This window comes from Cydia fagiglandana, chromosome 11 (assembly GCF_963556715.1).
Source record: "Cydia fagiglandana chromosome 11, ilCydFagi1.1, whole genome shotgun sequence".
Classification (NCBI taxonomy): Eukaryota; Metazoa; Arthropoda; class Insecta; order Lepidoptera; family Tortricidae; genus Cydia; species Cydia fagiglandana.
In genome coordinates, this window is record NC_085942.1 from 5,725,898 (window position 1) to 5,748,810 (window position 22,913).

The 22,913-nt window shown below is 42.5% G+C and overlaps 2 protein-coding genes across 2 annotated transcripts in view; one reads left to right on the top strand and one right to left on the bottom strand.

Moving 5' to 3' along the window:
• The first annotated feature begins 507 nt into the window (after nt 1-507).
• On the top strand, nt 508-18,197 carry LOC134668808 (condensin complex subunit 2). Its single transcript, XM_063526263.1, has 12 exons — nt 508-767; nt 896-1,054; nt 2,449-2,649; nt 4,861-5,023; nt 8,497-8,605; nt 9,059-9,232; nt 9,566-9,693; nt 13,128-13,337; nt 14,250-14,475; nt 15,413-15,584; nt 16,894-17,004; nt 17,706-18,197. The coding sequence occupies exons 1-12, from the start codon at nt 630-632 to the stop codon at nt 18,006-18,008; spliced, it is 2,094 nt and encodes a 697-aa protein (XP_063382333.1). The 5' UTR covers nt 508-629; the 3' UTR covers nt 18,009-18,197.
• A 104-nt stretch (nt 18,198-18,301) lies between these two features.
• LOC134668807 (maternal protein tudor-like) overlaps nt 18,302-22,913 on the bottom strand; it is a 29,143-nt gene continuing 24,531 nt past the window's right edge. Inside the window, exon 12 of the mRNA XM_063526262.1 lies at nt 18,302-22,738. Within this exon, the coding sequence (XP_063382332.1) occupies nt 19,677-22,738 (3,062 nt within the window). The 3' untranslated portion in view covers nt 18,302-19,676. The remainder of the gene's footprint in view (nt 22,739-22,913) is intronic.

A 22,913-nucleotide genomic window follows, 5' to 3' on the forward strand; every position in this document is an offset into this window, starting at 1 on the left:
AATGTCTGAAAACGTTTGAAACAACAGTTAGTTCATTCAATTTTTTTTATTACAATAAAATTCTGTATGAATTTTGTTCAATAAAGTTGCTAACACACTATCGCACCGCACCAAGGTCATTGTGGGACGCACCCATAAGTAAAAGGGAGAAAGCGATATCTCTTTCTCCCTCTTACTTATGGGTGCGTCCCACAATGACCTTGGTGCGGTGCGATAGTGTGTTAGCAACTTAATTCATGCATTCAAGTGAAAAGTACTGTCCGAAATAAACTAACAGGTCCCCATATCATATCCATACACGAATATTTATCTTTTCTTTATATATTTTTAATATTTACTATAATCTCTATGTATAAATTAAATTTCACTAAAATTACATATTTTATCAATTTATATCGCATAATATAAATATTATAAAAAAATCGAAGTCATCCCATGGCTGAACGTTTCTCTCCAAGGCGTGAGAAATTTGTTTGACAGACTTGATTTAAAAAAGCGTCTGTCTGTGCCTGTCTATTGTGTCCGTTGAGATTTAATTTTTGCGGATATTATATAAATATCTTATTTATTTGAAGTAAATAAACAGTACAGTGCATAAGGAATCCTGAATTTAGAAATATCTATGCAGCATGATGGTGGAAAGCCCTATAACATCGACACCAGACTTGTTGCGGTTGAGAAAAAGTCTTAGTGGGAGTAGTGGCACAAGCTCATTGAAGCGGCGTAGTTTGATACCTCAAACTCGAGCTGCCAACCCTCGGGATGAGGTTTGTGATCTTTTTATGTGATTTCTACACTGGCATTTGAACTGAGACAGCTTAATCGTAGCTAAATGTTGCAAAGACGAGCAAACCTATTGTGGTTCCTATTGTGAATTATGATCATCTATTTTCAGGAGCGAAACGATGACGATGCTGAGCGTTCGTCTCTGGTGGCGTCGGAGCGGGCGATCGCCACTTCCACACCGCATTCACCACGTCGCCCACGAGATACCATGTCCTCATCACCACAGAAAGAGCATTTTCAGGGGTGTCTCAAGCTGTATGCTGAAAATGTTAGTAGTTTACTTTTGTATGTTATTGTGAGGTTTTTCATGATTATGTGGTACTACAATCTCAGATCATAAACACACATTTTAATGGTACAGCATCACTACCAAACTGTAGCCAGAAACTGTATAAATTTCTGAGTAGATTGACAAATAATAGCTCAAGAATCTCATGATGAAATTTACTGCCGAAGTGATAAACATTTTGACGGAAAGAGTTTTATTAGTGCTTGGTGCTGTGTTTTAATCCTGTAACTACGTAGTAAATCTTGATTTTCTCCTGTTTTATGCACTTAGGGTGTTTTCAGTCGCCATCAGATATATTGGAGCGGCCAAGGTGTTCACAATATCTGAACACACTAACGCCCTAACAATAGAGGCATTTTCAGATATTTGTGAGTGCCTTGACTGCTCTGATATATCTGATGGAGACTGTACAGTCCAATAAGGTTTACTATAGTGCATTGTGCATAGGCATATTGTTCAGAGGGTTAAACAGCTAATAAATCCACTTTGTGAGGGGTTACCATTATTGGGCAAAAAATATTTGTAGAATGGGTTAATTACTTGCTTAGGGTGGTATATTTGCATCTCACATTTTGCTTAGTGAGAGAGTGAGACGCAAAGCACATTGGATTAAGAATTGTACAGGTGGAATACCGCCCTAAGCAAGTAATGTCTATCTATCTAGCCCCTTTTGTTCTGAGTTAGAGTATATCTCTTAGCTCAGTGTGCCGCTTGGCAAAGGCCTCCTCTAGCTCTTTCCATTGAGGTCTGTCGTGGGCCACTCTTCGCCAGTTCGCCAGTAAGCAAGTAATGTAGCAAATGTTTACTATTACGCACAGATTCATATTGAACATACATCGGGGTTTTCAGTGCGGGGATGATTTACACTAGCCAAATAACAGGTAAAAACTGTAAAAAACAATACTAATTTAACATTTCTATAGCACATTTGGACCTTACTACCTATGTTTAATTCATAGTCTGGTAATTATTTTACAATAAACAAAGTTATAAATACACGAAATCATTCCCACACCGAATGTATGATAATGAACTTTATTATTTATTTATTATTTGTTAGCCTATTGTGTCCCACTGCTGAGCAAAGGCCTCCCTCTCTTTCTTTCACGCGTCTCGTTCTATGGCAATATTACGCCAATCTCATTTCATTTATTTATTGCAATCATGTTCATTACATACAGATGTTAAAAAGACTTTCCGAAAGATGTCAAGATTCTGTATGAATTATGTTTGGTGTCCACTCGGTAGTTTTCTTGGCCCACAAGTCTTGGCATACGGCAGATGTGTCCGGCCCAGTCCCATTTAATCTTGGCGGCTTTGGTTTGATAATGAACTTACTCCATTATATTTTGGCAAAACTTTTCTGTTTTTAGAAAATAAACAAGGACAATGCATGGAACCTGCAGCTCATTGACTTCATGACATCCATGCTGCGGAAGCATGACTCCCGTATGGACAACCTACAGACGGCTTCGACCGTCGTGGACGCATCTGCCAGGATATACTCATTCAGGGTGGATGCGGTGCATTATGATGTTCTGAAGATGGCCGGAGGTTTGAGCAAGGCTGCTCAGGTATATTATATATTTAGAAATTAATTTATTATTATATTTAGAAATTGTGCCGTTATTAAGGCCTGTCTCCATATTGCGCGGCAAACTATCGAAGATTGGCTCGCGAGCCAACCCGGTAGCCATTGCGCGCGGCTGCTTTGCGAGCCAATGTTCGATAGTTTGCCGCGCAATATGGAGACAAGCCTTTAGACTTTCTGCTGATATTAATTTTATATTTTTGCGATTGTAGACAACAGCAGAAGATAAATTCTCAATAAAAAAATATGAGCCGTTCAAAGTATAGTTCTGTAGATTTCTGATGAAGAAAAACAGAATGCTTCAAAGTTAAACTGATAATTTTGCAATTTAAAAACTTTTATTTTACATATATGTGTCACTTAACTTGAAACTCGGGTAAATCCATTCGACCATCACAGCAAATGTCTACCCTATTACTTTTTCTTAGTACCAAAATCGCATAATCTGACATATGGATTTACCCGAATTTGAAGTTAAGCGACTCATATATACACTCAGCGTCAAAAAAATCGCACATCTTAACTTTTTTCTTTCAAGCGGTTTTAAACCTTATATAAGGCAAGATAAGACTTTGGGGCCTTATTTGAAAGGTTATGAAACCCTCTATTGGAAAATGTCGTGAAATGGACGATCTACCCCATACAAAAAGAAAATTTTCAGGAAAAACGAATCGACGTGTATTCAGGTTAAAATTGCAAAGAATAAAAATACTACAAAATCGACAGATACGGAAAAAACAAACTTAAAACTAAACTTAAAACCTAGTGATGCCTCCTCTTGCCTTCCGAGTAGCCTCCATGTGATCAGTCATGACTGTTGATCCACTCCTCAATAATGGCGTTTTGAAGCCTGTCGAGAGTGGCAGGAGCAGGATCAGGCGACCGAACCCGCCGGTTTAGCTGATCTTAGTGATGTTCGATTGGGTTCAGGTCAGGGCTCCTTGCTGGCCACTCCATTACCGTGATCCCAACCTTCCACATTTAGTCTCACCCAAACAACGCAGGGTGACAGCGGGCGTTGTCATGCATAAACTGGAAGTTGGGTCCAACAAAACCATCATATGGTATCACATGCTCCTCCAAGAACACCGTTATGGAACGCCGAGCAGTCAGGGATCCTTGCCTGTGACCACCTTCAGTGCGAGAAATGCACAGGAGATCAGTTTACTCGTCGATCGAAATGCCGCCCCAGAACATGCGAGATCCGTCCCCTAAGCAGACGGTTTCTTCAGTGCAGGCCTGCGTAAATTGCTCTCCCTGCCTCCTACACACCCCCCTTCACCTGTCGTTGGTGTAAAGGTACACCCTCGTCTCGTCGGAAAAGAGGACATTCCTCTATTGTTCAAACGTCCAATCTTCGTGCAGTCGGCGAAATTTCCTCCTGGCTATTCGATGCTATTGCTTTAATTGGGGGCCTGTAGCAGCTCTACGGGGCAACATCCTCTTCTCTTCCGGCTTTCTTCCGATCGTAGAGATACTTGAGCTGCTTGAAGCTGCTGCTGCAGCTCAACAGCAGTAGAAACGGTTCTCCAAAGAGTTTGATACAATGTACCGATTGTCTCTAGCAGAAGAGCAGTGTTGTCGTCCAGGTCCAGGCCTCCTGATGTAACCACCAGTCACCTGGAACCCCAGCAAGACTCAACGCACTCGGAAACCGCTTATGTTAAATCTTCTTCAGCAACTTCTTACTATCATAGTCTTATTTGCAGCAGTGCCACCTCTTAAGCTGCTCCTTCTGGACTGGTATCCATGTCCAAGGGTTTTTTCTTGCTGTAACGGTTCAGTAGTAACCTCAGTGACCTCTGGAGTGCGAATAAACCATAACTAACCTTTACCTTCCATTTTATACCCGTCTAGGATTGCACAACAACGGACCGATTAAAATTGGATCTCGGCCCTTTTTTAAACAAAACGCCTATGTTCGGCGATGGTTGTTTTTATGGACAATGACGGTTTATCTTTTTAAATTTCATTAATTACGCTTTCAAATGATACCAATATTGACAGGGTACAATGCATTAGATAAGAGTTATATATTTGCTTGAAACGAATTTTTGGCGAGTTGCGATTTTTTTAACGCCGAGTGTACTTAGCACTTTTTAACTTATGGAATTGACATAAGAAACCATACACATAGCCTGACATTGGCTGTTTGTCAACACATTTACTAACTGATTTCCTGATCTTTTGACAGTCCAAACGTGGCAAGAAAGACGATGACGGCTGCACGCAAGACGAGGGTGCGGTGGACGGTGACAATGCAGCACCCACTAGAAAGAAAAAGAAGCGGGCCAAGGGAGCCATTGCGCCTAACCCGGAGGTGTTTAACGGAGACTTTGAAGCTAATGACTGCATAGGTTTGTTTGGTTCAAATCATCGGGTGACAAGCAAAACTCACTAAGTACTATCAAAAAATTAAAGTAACAATGCACTTTATTACACTTGTAGCACGGTTTATTATCCAATAATTTCAATGATGTTAGTGACTTTTGCTTGTCACCCGACGAAATACTAGTTACTGTTTTAATTGAATTTAACCTGTCGTGAATCATACTGAGGGATGGAAGACGAGGTAGTGGACATCCACTGACCCGCTGGCTGGAGACTACAAAGAAGGCCTGCCAGGGATCTACACAGGCGCCTATTATTAGGAAGGCTAAAAATCTTGCAGAATAGAGAGCCTTGGTGCGAAAAATAACGACCTCATGTGGTCGCGACCCACAGTCATGAGGAATTGAGGAAGAAGAATAATACGGTTTAACTCACGTATTTTTAGTTACTCACGTATGTTTTGGAGAGCCTAGGTCTCCATTTTCGAGCACTAGCAGTGCATGAGTAGCGTTCACGATAGCCATGCGCCGCGTACCCGGGTGTAGTGGCCTGGTAAATGAAGACTAGGCTCGCCAAAACATGTTGCACTAGTGATAAAAATACGCGAGTCAAATCGTATCATTTAGCTTAAAGCCCGGTATCCATTGCGCGCGGCTGTCTCGCGAGCCAATGTTCGATAGTTTGCCGCGCGATATGGAGACGGGGCTTTAGAGTTATTGTTTTTATAAAAATATTGTAAACCGTGGAAGACAATTGAGGTCTTACCCCATTATTCATAAAACTTTACGGGTCTGATTTAGTTAAATTATGTTATATCCCTCTACAAATACAGTCAAAATGACAGATAAGGACAAACGATTATTAGCTAATTGAGGTTTGTAGCGCGTTTATGAATAAGGGTGTAAGTCACTAAAAAGTGGTCTCTTAGGGTTTGATTTAAGTCTTATATAATAAGTAAAACGCCACTTAGGAAATGGTGACTAAAACTTAAAAGCTTTTAAGGCCATCAAAGAATACTTAGAACACTTTAAACTCTCGCGTTTTGTACACATATTGAATTACACAAATCATAATAATCATAATCATAATCATTTATTTGCGATAAAAAAGGTTATATACAAGTTGTTTCTGTAAAATTATACATTTTCAAGTCCATCTTTCTTAACTGACTATGCAGCATGCAAATTTTAGTGTAATATATACCTAACTTAACCTACTTAAACTTAAACTAGATTAATACAAGTTAAATATCAACAACAATAGAAATAAAAATACAGTGTCAATTATGAAATAATAATAATAATGTATCTCAAACAAAACCACTTCAATTAACATAATTTAAAAACTAGATTGTTGATTTACAAGGTATTCATTAATAGAATAAAATGTCGAAGACAGCAGCCATTGAAAAAGTGCTCTTTTAAATTTACTATTAGGCAATTCTCTTATGTTGTTCGGTAACTTATTAAATAAATTGACACACATAGCATAACAATTTTTCATAAAAGTGGCAGTTCTTTGCATTTTATTTATGACCAGCCTGTTAGTGTTCCTAGTATTTCTTAGAAATACTTCGTTGGCTGTTTTAAACAGGTCTATATTTAATTTGACAAACTTACACACTTCAAATATATACAGGCAGGGTAGTGGAAGGACATTTAATTTAGGAAATAAGGGCTTACAAGAAGTTAATGGGCATACTCCACATATAGCGCGAATGCACTTTTTTTGACATATGAAAGCATTTTCAATATCGATTCCATTCCCCCACACGATCAGGCCATATCTAAGTACTGATTCAACATAGCCGTGATAGGCTGCCATTGTTGTTTTTTGGTCTGTCGTTCTTCGTAGTCTATTGAAAACAAAAACGAATCTGTTTATTTTATTACATACATATTCGACGTGACTATTCCATATTAATTCATTATCAACATTAAGTCCCAAGAATTTAATAAGATTAGCATTATTCAGGTTATGTCCATTATAATTAATGTTTAATGTCAGGTTTGATTTATTAAAATTCATAAAATTCGTTTTTGATAAGTTAACTTGCATATTATTATGTTGGAGCCAGGTAATTACTGCAGCTATTGTATTATTTACATTCATTTCATGGTCAATTATATGTTCCGTCTTATTATTCGTTACAATAATACTTATGTCATCGGCAAACAAAATACATTTATGAGAAGTAACCATCGGTAAATCATTAATATAGATTAAGAATAGCAGTGGGCCTAAGACGCTTCCTTGTGGGATTCCATAATTGTTATTTTTATAATTAGATCTATGCACTTACGCTATCTGTGTGCTTTGTAAGTTCTTAATTTCAACACACTGTTGTCTATTATCCAAATATGATGTGAGCCATTTCAAAGCAGAACCTCTGATACCATAACATTTTAGTTTATACAAGAGCAGGTCATGAACAACGAAATCAAACGCTTTGGACATGTCGAAGAACAGAGCGGTTGTATAGCGATAATTATCGTACTGAGTAGTTGCTTCGCGTATCAAGTTGAAAACCGCAAGGGTGGTAGATTTAGATCTCAAGAATCCATATTGTTCCGGCGTAATGACATTGAATTTATTAAAGAACTCACTAAGCCGTAAATACATTGCCTTCTCGAATATTTTGGATAATATTGGTATAATCGTAATAGGGCGATAATTTCCAATGTCCTGTTTCGCTCCTTTTTTGTAAATGGGTATTACAATGGACTTTTTTAATTGATTAGGAAAAAAGATTGATCAGATATGTTAGAATAGGAACTAGTTCTAGGTTACATTTTTTAATTACGTACGTTGCCAGTTCATCATATCCTTCTGCGTTGGTATTTTGAAGCGAGGCTATGATCTTATTTATTTCTTCTCCACAAAAAGGTTTAAGAAATATAGAATTGCTAATTTTATTCCCACCAAGTGTATTCTCAGTTTTATAATTTAATTTATTAGTAGTTTCAATAAAGTAATTATTAAATGTCTCTGCCAATTTAGCTGGGTCGGTAACAGTTACATTATTATGATTAATACACTCTAAATACTGATGTGTATCGCCATATTCTACTTCATTTTTTATGAGTTTCCATGAGGCCCTGCATATATTTTTACTATTTAGAACGAATTTTCTATTTTCGTTCTTTTGGGCATGAGTGATACATCTCTTCAATAGTTTGGAATACGCATTATATTTGTTCCTATTTTCATTCGTATTATTTTTGTAAAAAGCAAATCTAAGCTGTCTTTTTCTTCTGATACTGACCTTTAATCCAGCCGTGAGCCACTTTAACTTATTATTATTTTGTATTTTAATTTTTATTACGGGTCTACCGCGATATAATTTCATAGTTTTTACCTTAAATTCCGACGTTTCAGCCGAGTTGCACCAGCTGTGGTCACGGAAAGACTTATATCGCGGTAGACCCGTTTGTGTAATTAAATAAGCAAAGAATACTTCTTGAGATTTCCTGTGTTTATAAATGAATTTTTATTTCAGATCCTTTTTTCGAAAGATTAGCAGCAACGGCCGGTGATATAACATCTTCTAATAGAGCCTTCAACGCAACTCTCCCCATACATGATAAGACGTTAGGTCTTATTTTAAGGTAAAACATAACTTTTTCTTTTCTTCTTATTTCATCAGCATATTTATTTTTGCAGTGAGCTTAGCACAGCGCGCTGTGGGATAACTTCTTAAAGGGATTGGCAGTTGTCAAAGGTTTTTATCTTCTTATAGATGGCGCCAAAATAGGTCTTACCTGTCTGTGTGTTGGTTTAAGGGGCCCTTAGGGACATAGCCCTTTAAACCAAATCTAGACACAGACATATCATATACTTCAAGAAAAAAAGAGAATTCAACACTATTCATAGGATCGACAGGTAAAACCTATGCTGGCCTGGCGACATCTGTTAACTCTGACCATTCAACCTCAGACTTGAGACTGATCTATACTGAATAGTCTATCTCACAGGCGAGATACTGTCGCGGCGCTCTTGTGCTAAGCCTACTGGACTACACAGTCACCAATAGTTTTCCAAACATTACTGTTTTAATTCAGAACTGATGAGCGCTTCCTTGAGCCAATCAAGGAGGACATTCCCGTAGACTTGGATCTGAGCGAGCAGATCACGCTTGCAGCCAAGATGCTGCCGGCCTTCACTGATGACGATCACGTCTGCGAGCCTTTCACTGGCTTCTCTATTAGCAATTGGGATCCAGAGACTGAGGACACGTGAGTTTATAACAATATATGGCGTTATCATACATATTGACCTCTTCAAATTCAAAACATTCTTTATGCCAGTAGGCCTTTTTTTTAACGGTGGGGATATGCGTTTACGCATGCCGCCTGGTCCGGAGGAACCAGAGGCGATGACGGACTAACCAGTATTAGGACTACCGTCTAAAACCACCAACGAATGCCGACTCCGCCTTGTAGAGGAACGCCGCAGGATCACTATCAGAATTCGACTGCGTACTTATTCAAGTAGGCCTAACAAGTAACACTTTCAAATCATCAGTTCTACAAAACTTCTACTTATCTACTAAGGTATTATTATCTCAGGGATGTACGCATCAACAACTGGGTGGAAGACAACAACCGGCTAAACCTGTCGCAACAGGCGCTGGCCTTCGATGTGAATGCTGAAGTCGAGCCAGTACCCCAGGAGGAGGCCCACAATGACCTATTCGGTAAGTTAATTTTATTGCCCTATTAGTATTAATTAAGTTCTTTATTTGGAAAGACTTATTTGGGGGAAGATCGCGCAGTCTGGAGGGCGTACTCTGGAGTACCAAGGGCCGAAAGCCGTCTGGACGCCCTAGGTACCGCTGGAGAGACGAAGTGCAGAAAGACCTTAGCGAACTCGGCGCCGTCGAATGGACAGAAACGGCTTTGGACTTTGGAGTAGCATGGCGGTCTTTGGTGTCGGAGGCCAAGATCTACTTCGGGTCGTTGCGTCACAGCAGTAAGTAAGTAAGTATTTGGAAAGAGATCCGTGGAGAAATTGAGGCCTTTGCCCAGTAGTGGGACACGTAAAGCTTCAAATAATAATAATTATTATTAAGTTCACTTTATTTTGCTGTATTAAAACTATCTATAAAGATGTTTATTTTGTGAGAAACAGACAACAAAAATGAAATTTTATTTATATTCATCCCCACATAGCACTCTCTATTAGGGCAGGCGTGGATCACTCCGCGATTTCGTCGCGTCGCTACAAGTACATGCGGCCCACACCAATTTAGGTGTTCAGTAGCAGGGACGCCCGACGCCTGCTCGCGCATGCGCTTATATGTCTCGTAATAGACACGTTTTGTTAGAGAGTGAACCTTTTGTGCCTAGTACTACTTATTATTTATTCTGTGGTTAGGCCGCGGACTGGATACAAGCGTCACGCAGCGCGGCGAGCGGGAAATCAAGGCCGTTTATACACATGGTCGAGCGCCATGTTTCAATCACATTGATTAGTTTTAGATATGTAATTGTAATATAACAAAATAAAATAGTAGCCATTTGTAAAAAATGGGGTGTTCCAAAAATTATTCAAAAAAGGAAATACATCATTTTACCACAGATTATATAATAGTTCTTACGAACAGATACTTATCTCTCAAACAAAACGCAAATACCTACCGTTTTGATACCTACACAAAAATACAATGGAGTGACCTTCAACGCGCCGCTCCCCGCACCGCGCGCACCGGCACAACGCTAGGGTTGCTGACGCTTAGAAATGATAAATAAATACCTACTTAAACAGCGGAGTGAAATAAAAGGAAAGCTAAATCTTAAATTATACCTAATATTCCGATTATGCGTGTTTGTGAAATAGTAATTTTAAAAGGTCATATGTCTCTGCAGTAACCGCAGTGTTTACGCCGTTTTATAAACCGGGCAATAATCCCAGCAAGAATTAGTTTCAAAACTTTGTGTAATTTAAAACCAGATAGAGATGAATGTTACACAATAAAGAAAAATAATAGAAACCCCATGAATACAGATAATTAATTATGAGTAGGCACTTTCCGGTGTAAAGTTAACTCACTGTCGTTAAAATAAACATTTACCAAAATAAATTAAAAATTTGCTATCTATTTCAATTAGAATTATCTAAAACTATACATTTGTCATACATAATAAACATTACATGTTTAATTAAAGAAAATCAATAGTAGGTACTACGTAGCTTGTAACTATCGTAAAAATTGACAGTGCGGCCAGGGCCGGATTAACCCTAAGTCAAAGTAGGCAACTGCCTAGGGGCCCCGCCTCGGCTAGGGGGCCCCGCGCCTCGGCTAGGGGGCCCCGGCGGCTCAGCGCACACCAAATAAGATTTTGTTCCATAGGGTCAAAATTCATGAGTAAATTTGTTATTCTTATAATAATGAGTATGCTTTATTATTGCTTTTTTACGATCCATTCTTTAAATAAATGAAATACTGCAATAAAATTGAAGCAATACGCTACTATACGATACTATAATGCTCAACTATTTATCCCGAAGCCTGATGAAGCACGGCTTTGCCTTCGCATGAAAGTTCGCCTCGCTGGGGCACTTCGGACTTTTAGGTCCAGGGGCCGATTTATGAATTTCGACCGCTCAATTTCGTGTATTTCGTTCAATAATAACTCCAATACTAGGCATTTAAATTTTACCAATAGAATTGAAAACGAGTCGTCAATGTCACTAGATTCCGAATTTCTATCACTCGTATTTCAAAAATTAGCATTTCGCCGTTTTCAAAAGATTTTCGAGTGACGAAATCGAGCAATCCAAATTCAAAAATCGGCCTCCAGGTGGAGATCGGTACCCGGCCTTTTAACATGCTTTTACAATTTGCGATATTGTTAACAAAAAATTTCGCGCTCGCGTTTATTTTTGCTTCTTTGTTATTAGGTTGATTTTAACTTAGTTGATTTGGTCTTATGGTCGAACAATTGCTGTTCAGACTCGCAAAATATTAACTTTTGAGAAAATCAACTTTGCGGCTCTAGTTGAGCTTAGCCTTTAGCCTCGCTTAAAATTTGCCAATAGAGGTAGATAGGAAAGTGACGCTGAAGCTCACATGTTTGGTATTCCACTGGAAAATGTTCTTAAGCCTGAAGGGCTCTCCCCACACTTGACGCGACGCGGAATCGGCAAAAACCGATAGAATAAAGCTTAATGTCCAAGCAATAAGAGTGCAAAAACATCGTTCGATTTGGATCGGCTCGGCCGACGCCTGAAGATTGAAATTAAAAACGCTCACTTATTTCCCTGTACTGAATATGCTGTGTGCAGAATTGACTGTAGGGGGCCCCGAGCTTCGCACTGCCTAGGGGCCCCAACATGCTTAATCCGGCCCTGAGTGCGGCGCGCGGTGACGTGCGTACGTGAGCGCGTGTGGCATGGCAACCAACTGGCTTGCTTTTCTACCGTGAACGGGAGCAGATTCGTAGGTATTAAACCGAGCTCGCGCGGAGAGTTCCATAGGCCTGATTTTACTTTTATATCATCCTGCCATCATAACTAGAGATCCCACGAATATTCGGCAACTATTCGGTATTCGGCCTATTCGGCCACTTTTCCGGCCGAATGTTGCCTACTATTCGGCCGAATAACGAATATCTGTTTCACTTACCTAAAAAGAAAATTTTCACACAAAAATAACCAAAAACTGGGTATTTTTTATATGTAATGTATTCTTGGAAAGTGGTTAAATACAAAGGCACGTTGTTGAGCATTTACTGATTCCAAAATATTTTATTTTTATCATGAGTCTGATTTGATTGACTCTAACTACATTCATTAATTCTGTTCAATATAAAAATATATCTTAGCAAACGTTGTGCCTTGTTGGCGAACAGTTTTTGTAATAATTGTGACTCAAAATGTAAAATAAAACGACGAGTTTGGTTCGAATGAAAAAAGTGACTGCTTTATTAGCTGAGAAGTTTCTTACAAGTTGCGCATAGATGGCGCTAGTAGTTATGCATATTTTGATATTTACAACAAAATGTTCGTATCTCATGCCGAATACTCGGTCGCCGAATATTCGGTATTCGACCGAGAGAGAGGGCCGAATATTCGGTATTCGGCCAAATTCACTATTCGGGGCATCTTTAATCGTAACACATATTGTAGATGACGAGCCTCTCGGCGGCATCGACTCCGACTCGGAGCACGACGTGGTGATGGCGGCGTGCAACGCTCGCGCCGGCGCCGCTCCCCCCCCGCGCCTCACCGACATGCGGCCCGGCGCGGCGCCCGACTCCAGGCTCGAGTACTCCTACTGCGGCGCCGTCGTCGGCGCCTGGGCCGGCCCCAGGCACTGGCGGCTCAAGAACAACAGAGGTGAGACCCTACCCTCCCTCCCCCCTCACCGACATGCGGCCCGGCGCGGCGCCCGACTCCAGGCTCGAGTACTCCTACTGCGGCGCCGTCGTCGGCGCCTGGGCCGGCCCCAGGCACTGGCGGCTCAAGAACAACAGAGGTGAGACCCTACCCTCCCTCCCCCCTCACCGACATGCGGCCCGGCGCGGCGCCCGACTCCAGGCTCGAGTACTCCTACTGCGGCGCCGTCGTCGGCGCCTGGGCCGGCCCCAGGCACTGGCGGCTCAAGAACAACAGAGGTGAGACCCTACCCTCCCTCCCCCCTCACCGACATGCGGCCCGGCGCGGCGCCCGACTCCAGGCTCGAGTACTCCTACTGCGGCGCCGTCGTCGGCGCCTGGGCCGGCCCCAGGCACTGGCGGCTCAAGAACAACAGAGGTGAGACCCTACCCTCCCTCCCCCCTCACCGACATGCGGCCCGGCGCGGCGCCCGACTCCAGGCTCGAGTACTCCTACTGCGGCGCCGTCGTCGGCGCCTGGGCCGGCCCCAGGCACTGGCGGCTCAAGAACAACAGAGGTGAGACCCTACCTTCCCTCCCCCCTCACCGACATGCGGCCCGGCGCGGCGCCCGACTCCAGGCTCGAGTACTCCTACTGCGGCGCCGTCGTCGGCGCCTGGGCCGGCCCCAGGCACTGGCGGCTCAAGAACAACAGAGGTAAGATACTATATCTATAAGATACTAATTCTCAGTCAAAGACTACTTACATGTCAATATAAACGAAAAATACTAACCATCTTTTCCTTAACCTTCGGTATGCTTTAGCATTCATAAATAAATCCCTACACGCAACGTAAGCAAGTCGACATTAAGTTCACGCCCTGAAAAACCTTCAGTATCATACGAATAAAGTTAATCTTAAATCTTTTTTTAGTCTCCGAACGCACTCAAACTACTGCCGGCCGGACGCTCGAGACCAAAAAGCCGACGCGCACGAAACGTCAGCTCGACTTCCCGGGCGCCGGCCTCGCCTTCGACTGCCGCGCCGCGCCCGCCGGCGACTACGAGCCCGCGCAGCCCGCTAAGATCATGATCAGCAGGAAAACACTCGCCACGGGACACACGTGGAACGAGGCCAACTTCAAAATGCCTATTGACAGGTTAGTGAAGTACTAACCTAATAATTATAGCTCTTTTAGTTTTTAAAGTGATATAGCCTGTGAATATCAGTTTTGGCCACCTAGCGAAACGTCATAGACTAGGAATCCTCTAGACCGAGTTTAGAGCACTTATTACATGCAACCGATGATGCCAAAAATGCGGGGGTGCGCGGGACAAGGTGAGCAAAGTCCCGTGCCGTGATTGGTCCATTCAAAGACACGGACGTCACACAAAGACACTTTCGATTCGAACATGGAGTAAAATTACCGTATGCGTGGCAGAAGGGGGTAGCGCGACTGTGCTCAGTCTAGAGGATGTTTTGTTTGTAGTGCAAGCTTAGCTCACTTGGCTGTCGACTACTCCGACCAGTAATTGAAGATTGTGCTTCAATTATGGGACTAATACCAAAACCGCTAAAAGAAATTTGGCTGTTTAATTCATTGATGTGATGCCGCCATAATAAAAGTTGTTCAGACACGCAAGACACACTCAAAGATGACCTATGCAGTAATGCATAAATCGTTTGCAATAGACGCAAATGCCTGTGATAAAGTTCTTTGTGTACACTAACCTTTAGGCAATTAAGATGCATGTTACTAACACTCGTATCTAAAGGGGAGTCCCTTTCAGAGTTTCGACTGATTTTGTACTAGATAACAAAGTATGTAGGTATTAGTACTTTAAATAAAAATAAAATATTAAAATTGTTTATTTCGGACCAACATAATGCATATGAGTGTTCGTATGAGTATATGAGTGTTCCATATGAGTCTCTAGGGGTGCTACCAATGTTTCCACTCGGAAACATTGGTAGCACCCCTAGAGACTTTTGTTCAGGACTCTGAAATCTATAACATATCAAAATCTCAAGATATTTAACTGAAACCAAATTTTCCATACTTTAGGTCCGTATTAACAAGAATCCTTTTTCCACAGAGGCCTAGACGAGTCCCACTTCCGCAAGCTGTTCCTACGCAGCAGCGTCCTGTTGCTGCGCAAGCGCGAGCTGGAGCGCAACCGCGCGCCCGCGCCGGAGCCCGAGCCGGTCGACGAGAAGCCCTACGACTACAATAACGAGAACGACGCCTCGTACTGTGCCAACGCGCAGGTTAGTAGCAGAAATCATTCGATAGTTTTTTAGTATTATATGTAGTTCGTTTTTTTCAGCATTAGAAATAAGGTAAACAATCTTGATGTGTCTTTTAGGTCCACTTGCACCATTCTATTAACCCGGTGTTAACCGGGTAAACCTGGAGTTACCATGGTTACCAGTACAATTTGACACTGGGTTGACGGTTAAACCGCTTAACCCCGGGTTAGTGGCATGGTGCAAGTGGGCCTTAGTTAAAAAACACATTTCAAACGATCACACAATGTAAAACGATCATTTATATTCTTCTACTTTCATAAGTAATACATAGTTACCGATTTTTAAAAAGTTTATTTCAATTAAAAGATTTGTCAAGATCGCTTACCTTCTTTCTAATGCTAAAAAAACGAACTATAAGGCTTGCGCAAACCGTCGGAGCGCAACTCATTAAATCTACCTATCAATGTATATTTTGTCTTATTTCAACTACATTAAAGGTATTCTGTACGTACTTTTTAGTACTATATAATATATTTATCAAGGTTGCGGATTGAAGGTTGTATACGGAGAAAGTAAAGTATAAACACGTGTAGTAAGTAAAAGATTCGTTTAATGACTAAAGCATCGCGGGCGCAGCCGCGGTTATCAAGTTACAGTATTCCTGTTTCGACTTTCGTAATTTGTAATGGTTAATTGTCAATTGCAATTAACGTTCGGCCAATACTGTACTCTGGTATGCGCCGGAGTCTCCCGAATGCGCTAGGGTAGTAGGGCTCGGTATCGCGATGAATTTTCCCATGTCGGTGTACGCTGCTCGTAGGAAATCTTCGATTATCTTCGCTGCGCTTCGCCTGTTCGCGCAGGTAGGCCTTTATGTTTAGGAGAATCCACCTAGAATGAACTATTTCGCGATAAAAAAAACTTGAAACTTGACTTGAGACTTGACTTTTTAATTAAGAAAGGTACCTACGTTGAGATGGTTTGGACATGTGGAAAGAATGACTGAAAGAAGGCTAATAAAGAGAGTGTATAAGATAAGGGGGAAGTGCAAATGGGAGTTGGAAGGGGTAGACCTCGGCGGACTTTATCTGATCAGATCGGGGAAATCCTGAAGAAAGGCCGGCCGGAATGTTATGAAAGTGAAGGAAGCGAAATATATAATGTCAGGATCGTAGCAAGTGGAAATCCGTGGTCCCTGCCCACCCCTCCGGGAAATAGGCGTGATTATAGGCATGTGTGTAAAATAAACGTTTCTCCCATTTGTAGAAACACGATCGCCATTTTGAACTTTTGACTTACTGGACCGGTTGCACATTTGTTTCAACAGGATGGCGACGAGTGGGGCAACGAGGACGGCACGGCGGCCGGCGAGCTGCACGAGCAGGCCAAAGCGACGGAGCCCGAGGAAATAGGGGACATGCTCGAACCGCCCACCAAGGTATACATAACATAACACTCTTGGTAATTATCTGTGGTTACCACCAACGATAAAAGGGTATTTGACTGTATACATTATTTGACACCATGCATTAAAAGGACATCGGGACTTAGAAAAGACTAGTTTGAGTTTTGGCACAATCACACTGGGTCATTTGCCTGGGAACATCATATTACATTCGACGTTATTACGATCATAGATGTGTTTAACGATTTTCGTACGTCGTTTCATTTTTAACACCTCAGCATTAGTGTACAATCGCAATTAGATATATTGGAGCGGCCGAGGTGCTCCAAAATATCTAAACACTCAATTTAACGCCTTGACAATAGAGGCGTGTTCAGATATTTGTGAGCACCTCGGCCGCCCCGATGTATCTGATGGCGACTGTACCTTACGTCGTCCCAATAAAGCTGTTGAAAACAATCCAAATTTAACGATCGCATTTTGTTAAAGTCAGGTTGAAAACAATCCAAATTTAACAATCGCATTTTGTTAAAGTCAGGTTGAAATCAATCCAAATTTAACAATCGCATTTTGAGTCTGGTTGAAATCAATCCAAATTTAACAATCGAATTTTGTTAAAGTCAGGTTGAAAACAATCCAAATTTAACGATCGCATTTTGTTAGTCAGGTTGAAAACAATCCAAATTTAACAATCGCATTTTGATGGTTATGTAGTAGCAAGTCTTTTTTTGCAGGTCGCGAAAATCTTCATACCCTACGCCATGAGAGCCAAAAAAGTCGACATGAAGCAACTAAAGAACTGTACATGGAAGATGTTGACAGAGAACTCACCAGGGGACCAAGAAGACGTCACAGAAACCACATTTGCCACAATCTACAAGAATCTACCGAATAAACTATCCACCAACATGAGAGAGTCGCTCAGTGTGCCGCTGGCCTTATTATCCGTGCTACATTTGGCCAATGAAAAAGGTTTGATATTGAAGAAACGGGAGGACTTGAAAGACTTCGATATTGTAGGTCTGATAAAAAAGTGAAGTATATTGTGTATGCCTAATGTGTCATTCATTTGTACATAGACTTGCATTTTTAATATTTTTTAAGGTCTTACTAAGTTTTCTAGGTAATGCAAATACCCTATTTTTTGTTTTTTTAAAACAATTCAATTAATTAATTATAATGGAACATTGTATATTTTATAATTGATTTAACGTATTTTTTTTACGGTATTTTGTCGATTTTCAATAAGGACTCTAATATCCTTTTGTTTTACTAGTACAATAAGCTGGTCTCGTTGTAAATAAAATACTATGATTTATACAAAACTTTGTTTATTTATTTTTAAAACAGTAAACAATTGGAGAAATAAACATTTCACAAACGTAACTTATTTGAGTTATTTGTGAGTAACTGTTCTGCTGCATATTGGAGCTGCAATATAGATACATTTATTAGCTTTTTGAATATTATGTAATTACAGAGGCACAACACATACTGTTCCTTATTGCTAATCATATTGCTTACTATGTGTACGAAATCTGGAGTGTGTACTGTCTCTTCCGAAAATCGTTTTTTCCATATTGATATTTTTGTCATTCGCAATTTTTACCATTTTACTTTTTCTCGATAGCATCCTTTTCCGGAAGCATTTCTAACCATTCGCATAATTTGGATATATGTATTATTATTATAATATACGAGAGACTAACTAAAAAATAATTTCTTTTTGTAAATCAATATCGTGCAATATAATTAGTCGGTTCTGGCGCACTGTTTTGCTCGCAGTTCACCTAACACACTCCTCCTCGCTTAGCTCGTCGTCGCACCTATCTATTCCGTGATTGTAAACAAATAAAATATAGTGGGAAATTATGCGAATGGTTAGAAAACCTATTAGAAAATTAAGATATTGGAAAATTAAAATAATGGGAAAATATGCGAATGGTTAAATATGATTTCGGAAAAGGATGTGATTGAGAAAAAGTAAAATGGTAAAAATTGCGAATGCCAAAAATATCAATATGGAAAAAACGATTTTCGGAAGAGACAGTACACACTCGAAAAGTGTATGGTAACACGATGTGACAAATTTAAACAATGAACATATTTTAATCGTATTCCTACCTAACTTAGTAAACACTAAACAACGTCGAACGTAGAAAAATACGAGTATTTACAATGTCACAGTATCAAACTTCAAAGTCTTCAAACGTTACGTAAATGCTATGACTTAAGAAACGGAAAACAAACAGATAAAAAATTACTGGGACTTAACGGATTGTAAATAAACAAAAAAAGTTGTCTTTTACACTTGAAAGTAACAAATCAATAAAAATTTTAATAAACACGTTACATAAGTAATCAAGTAAACGTCTTAAATCTAGGATAACAAATTTAATAAAGTATCAAAATGTTTAGAGAGATTATCTAAAACTACAAAAGATAAGGCTATTCAGTCTAGTCTCTGGAAGTTTCGATTTAACACGGAAACTGTACGTGGTGACTGATGGAAGTCAATTTATACGCCTACAATAAATAATCTACTACAAAAACCTTCTCTAGACACTTTAATACAATTTTCACTGAAGCAGACATATAAAGTAAATCCCTTCCTAAGTATCTATCACAATCAGGCATCGCTTATTAATATTACAATTAAAGAATGAGATTTTTATCGTACAAGACTTAATTTAAAAATATATCTGTTAATCAATATCGATAGTTTTAATTTCTTCCACTTTACTGACGTCATTTGATTTAACGCTAGTTTCATTGTTCTCTTTTGATTCATTTTCGAGTTCGATTGTTTTTCCTACTTCTACATCTGATACCAATTTTTTAGTTTTGACTTCCGATATTGTTTCTCCAACATCTGATTCTAATTTGGTTGATTCATTACTGGATTCCTTCATTGGGGATCCGTCTTTGGTGCCATCACTGCTTGTGTAGCCAGTATCTGTATTTATGGAATCCTTAGAATTGTCTCTTTCTGGAGTTTTTATAGTTCCATTGGAGCTCTCCAGGGTTGATGATGAAGTGTCCTGTTTAGGAGACTCTAGTTGTTCCGCTTTATGATCACCAGAGTCATTTAAGCTGTCCGGGTTGGCTTCAAATGATTTGTTTTCAATTACGGTGTGATTACTTTCTAAGCTTTCGTCCAGATCTGGATGCGACGAGTCCAGCTCGTTGGCATCCTCAAATTTATCTTCATCCTCAGTCTCTTTTTCGGTATAAACTTCGGTTTGCTGTTCATTATTACCTACTAATACTGATTCGGCAACTTCCTTTTCGCCCGTTTTAGGTGAGTCTACTTCTTCCAGTGTTTCAACAGGTTTTTCTACTTCAGAAGGCTTTACAACTGATTCGGGTAAGTCTTCTTCCTCCAGAGTTTTAACAGCTTCCTCTACTTCTGAAGGCTCTATAACTGATTGGCTTGGTACTTTATCTTCTTTTTCAGTTTCCGAGGGTACATTCTCAGAACCAGTTTCTACCGTCTCTGTAACTGATTGGGTCGATTCTTTATCCTCTTGTTCAATTTCCAATGAGGTTACATTCTCAGAACCAGTTTCTACAGTCTCCTTAGGTTGATCATCCGTTTCGGCCAAGGCCGTCTCCTCCTCCGGAACATGAGCACTTTCTGGAGTTACAGTTTCAGGTACGGTTTCCGCCTTTTCCGGTTCTCTCTCACTGGGTCTCGAGGCGAATAGGATAGTACTAACATCCTCCCCATTAAGGATGAGTTTGACGAGCGCCGGCTCCGAAGTGCTGTCTAGGAATTCTATGTGGAATGTCGCGTCGTTAGCCATGAGCTCGTCGAGCTTGTTCCTCGCGGCGTCGTCGTCGGCGGCCCCGTCGGGTACGGCCAGCCGGCAGCACTTGGCGAGGGGCTCGATCGTCGCTACGTCCTCGGGCAGTCGCCGGAACTCCTGGCATTTAGCTTTGTTGCCGTAGTCCAGGAACTGGACGTGGTAGCTCGCGTCGCAGAATTCTAGAATTTTTCCGCGATACCACTGCTCGTCCTCGGCCCAGTAGGCGGCGCAGATCGAGCCGACCTTCAGCTCCGGCGCCGACTCGAACTCGTCCACGTCGACCATCCTCTCGGTCACCTTGTCGAGGTCCGCGGTCTTGTCGTCGAGGTGGACGTAGAACTCGTCCAGCGCGTGTACGTAGCACAGCTTGCCCTCGCTGCGCAGGTCCTGGCCCACGGGCTTCGGACGCTCGGCCGGCGGCTGCTCCTCGCAGAGCCCCACCAGCTCCTCCGTCACCGACTTGCCCTCCAGGTACAGCTCCACGATGGAGATGTCGCCGGACGCGATAAACTGCACGTTGAAGATGGTGCGGCCCTCGGCGGCCAGCTCGTTGAACTTGACCTCGGACTTCCTCGACCAGAACTTGATGTCCCTTGGCTTCTGGAGAGCGCACTTGCGCGACAGCGCCGGCTTCAGCTTCAGCTCGTCCGGGAGGGTACGAAGCTCGGTGGCGATGGAGGCGTTGCCGTAGTCCATGAACAGCACCTCGGTGCCCTCGGAGCCGTCCACGATGACCTGCGCGCGGTACCAGGCGCCGTCCTCGGGGTACTTGGCGGCGCACAGCACGCCCTCCTCCTTCGACGCCAGTTCGGGGAGGTTCTCGGCGTCCTCCATGGCCGCCTCCATCGCCTGCAGCTCCGTCGTGGCCGACTCCAGCTGGACCCAGAACTCGGAGGGCGAGTTTACGTGGCTGGCGAAGCAGGAGGGGAGGTCGCCGCACTCGGTGGGCTGCTCGGAGCGGGCGGCGTGGCCCTGCGCCACGAGCTGGTCGGTGAGGTTGCGGCCGGCCACGAACAGGTCGACGTACGTGGTGACGTCCTTCAGCACGATGAGCGCGTCGACGGGCTGCGCCGTGTCGCCGACGAGCGCCTCGAAGCTCTCGCCGGCCGCCTCCGACCACTGGCCGGTGCCGGTGGGCACGGCGTTGACGCTGGAACGCACGCAGAGCGGCTCTATAGCGCGCAGGCTCTCCGGCATAGTCTTGATGAGGCCGGGCGAATTGTCGAGCACGTCGGTGTTGCCGTAGTCGATGAAGCGCACGGTGGTGATGTCGGAGTCAAGGTCAAGCACCTCGGCGCGGTACCAGAGGTCGTCGGCCGAGTACTTGGCGACGCACAGCGTGCCCATCTCGCGCGCTTGCAGGTCCTCGTATTTGTCGGCGTCGGCCGCGAGCTCGGCCTGGATCTCGTCGATCTTGTCGACCTTGTCGGCCATCTGGAGCCAGAAGTGTCCGGGGCTGTCGATGTGGCTGATGTAGACCTGCGTGCAGCCGGGCGGCAGCGACACGGGTTCGACTGTCTCGGCGGCCGGCGCGGGTTCGGGTACGGGCTCCTCTTCGGAAGTCACCTGCGGGGTGGCTAGCTTTTCGTTGACCAGTTTTATGGACAAGTCCACTCCATCCAGGTGTAGACTGGCGAGCCAGCCGTCGGAGCCGAATGCGAGCGTGACTTGCACCTCCTTGTCCGTAGTCCATTCGGACAGCTTTGTAACCGCGTCATCGGTAAGCGCGACCAATCCTAAGCTCGCGACGAGTGCCTGAGCGCAGGGCTCGTAGAAGGACTTGTCCAGTTTCTTAACCGTGTCCTTCGCGACGGTCTCCGTGTTGCCGTAGTCGGGGAACTGCACGATGACGTCGGCATCGGTGGCGCTGACGATGGTGGCACGGTACCAATTGCCGTCGGACGATTTGACAGCACACGGGGTGTCGGGTTCGAACTCCTCGAGTGGTTCGGGTGTACCTACGAATAAAATATGAAATTTAATCTCACGATAAACGCAATTAGAAATTAACCTTGGACCGACAAAGACGTCAATCGATGGGAACGGTTATAGCCCAATATCAACCTTCTCAAGCACTCCTGCAAGGCCTGCGATAACGCGCCGCGCACGATAGACATGGCGTTCTAAGAGTTA

What these genes read in the sequence shown, in the direction of transcription:
- LOC134668808 (XM_063526263.1), top strand. Translation starts at nt 630, where the DNA reads ATGATGGTGGAAAGCCCTATAACATCGACACCAGACTTGTTGCGGTTG. An exon ending in CTGCCAACCCTCGGGATGAG is followed by an intron (nt 768 to 895) that starts GTTTGTGATCTT and finishes ATCTATTTTCAG; the next exon opens with GAGCGAAACGATGACGATGC. An exon ending in GGCCCACAATGACCTATTCG is followed by an intron (nt 9,694 to 13,127) that starts GTAAGTTAATTT and finishes CACATATTGTAG; the next exon opens with ATGACGAGCCTCTCGGCGGC.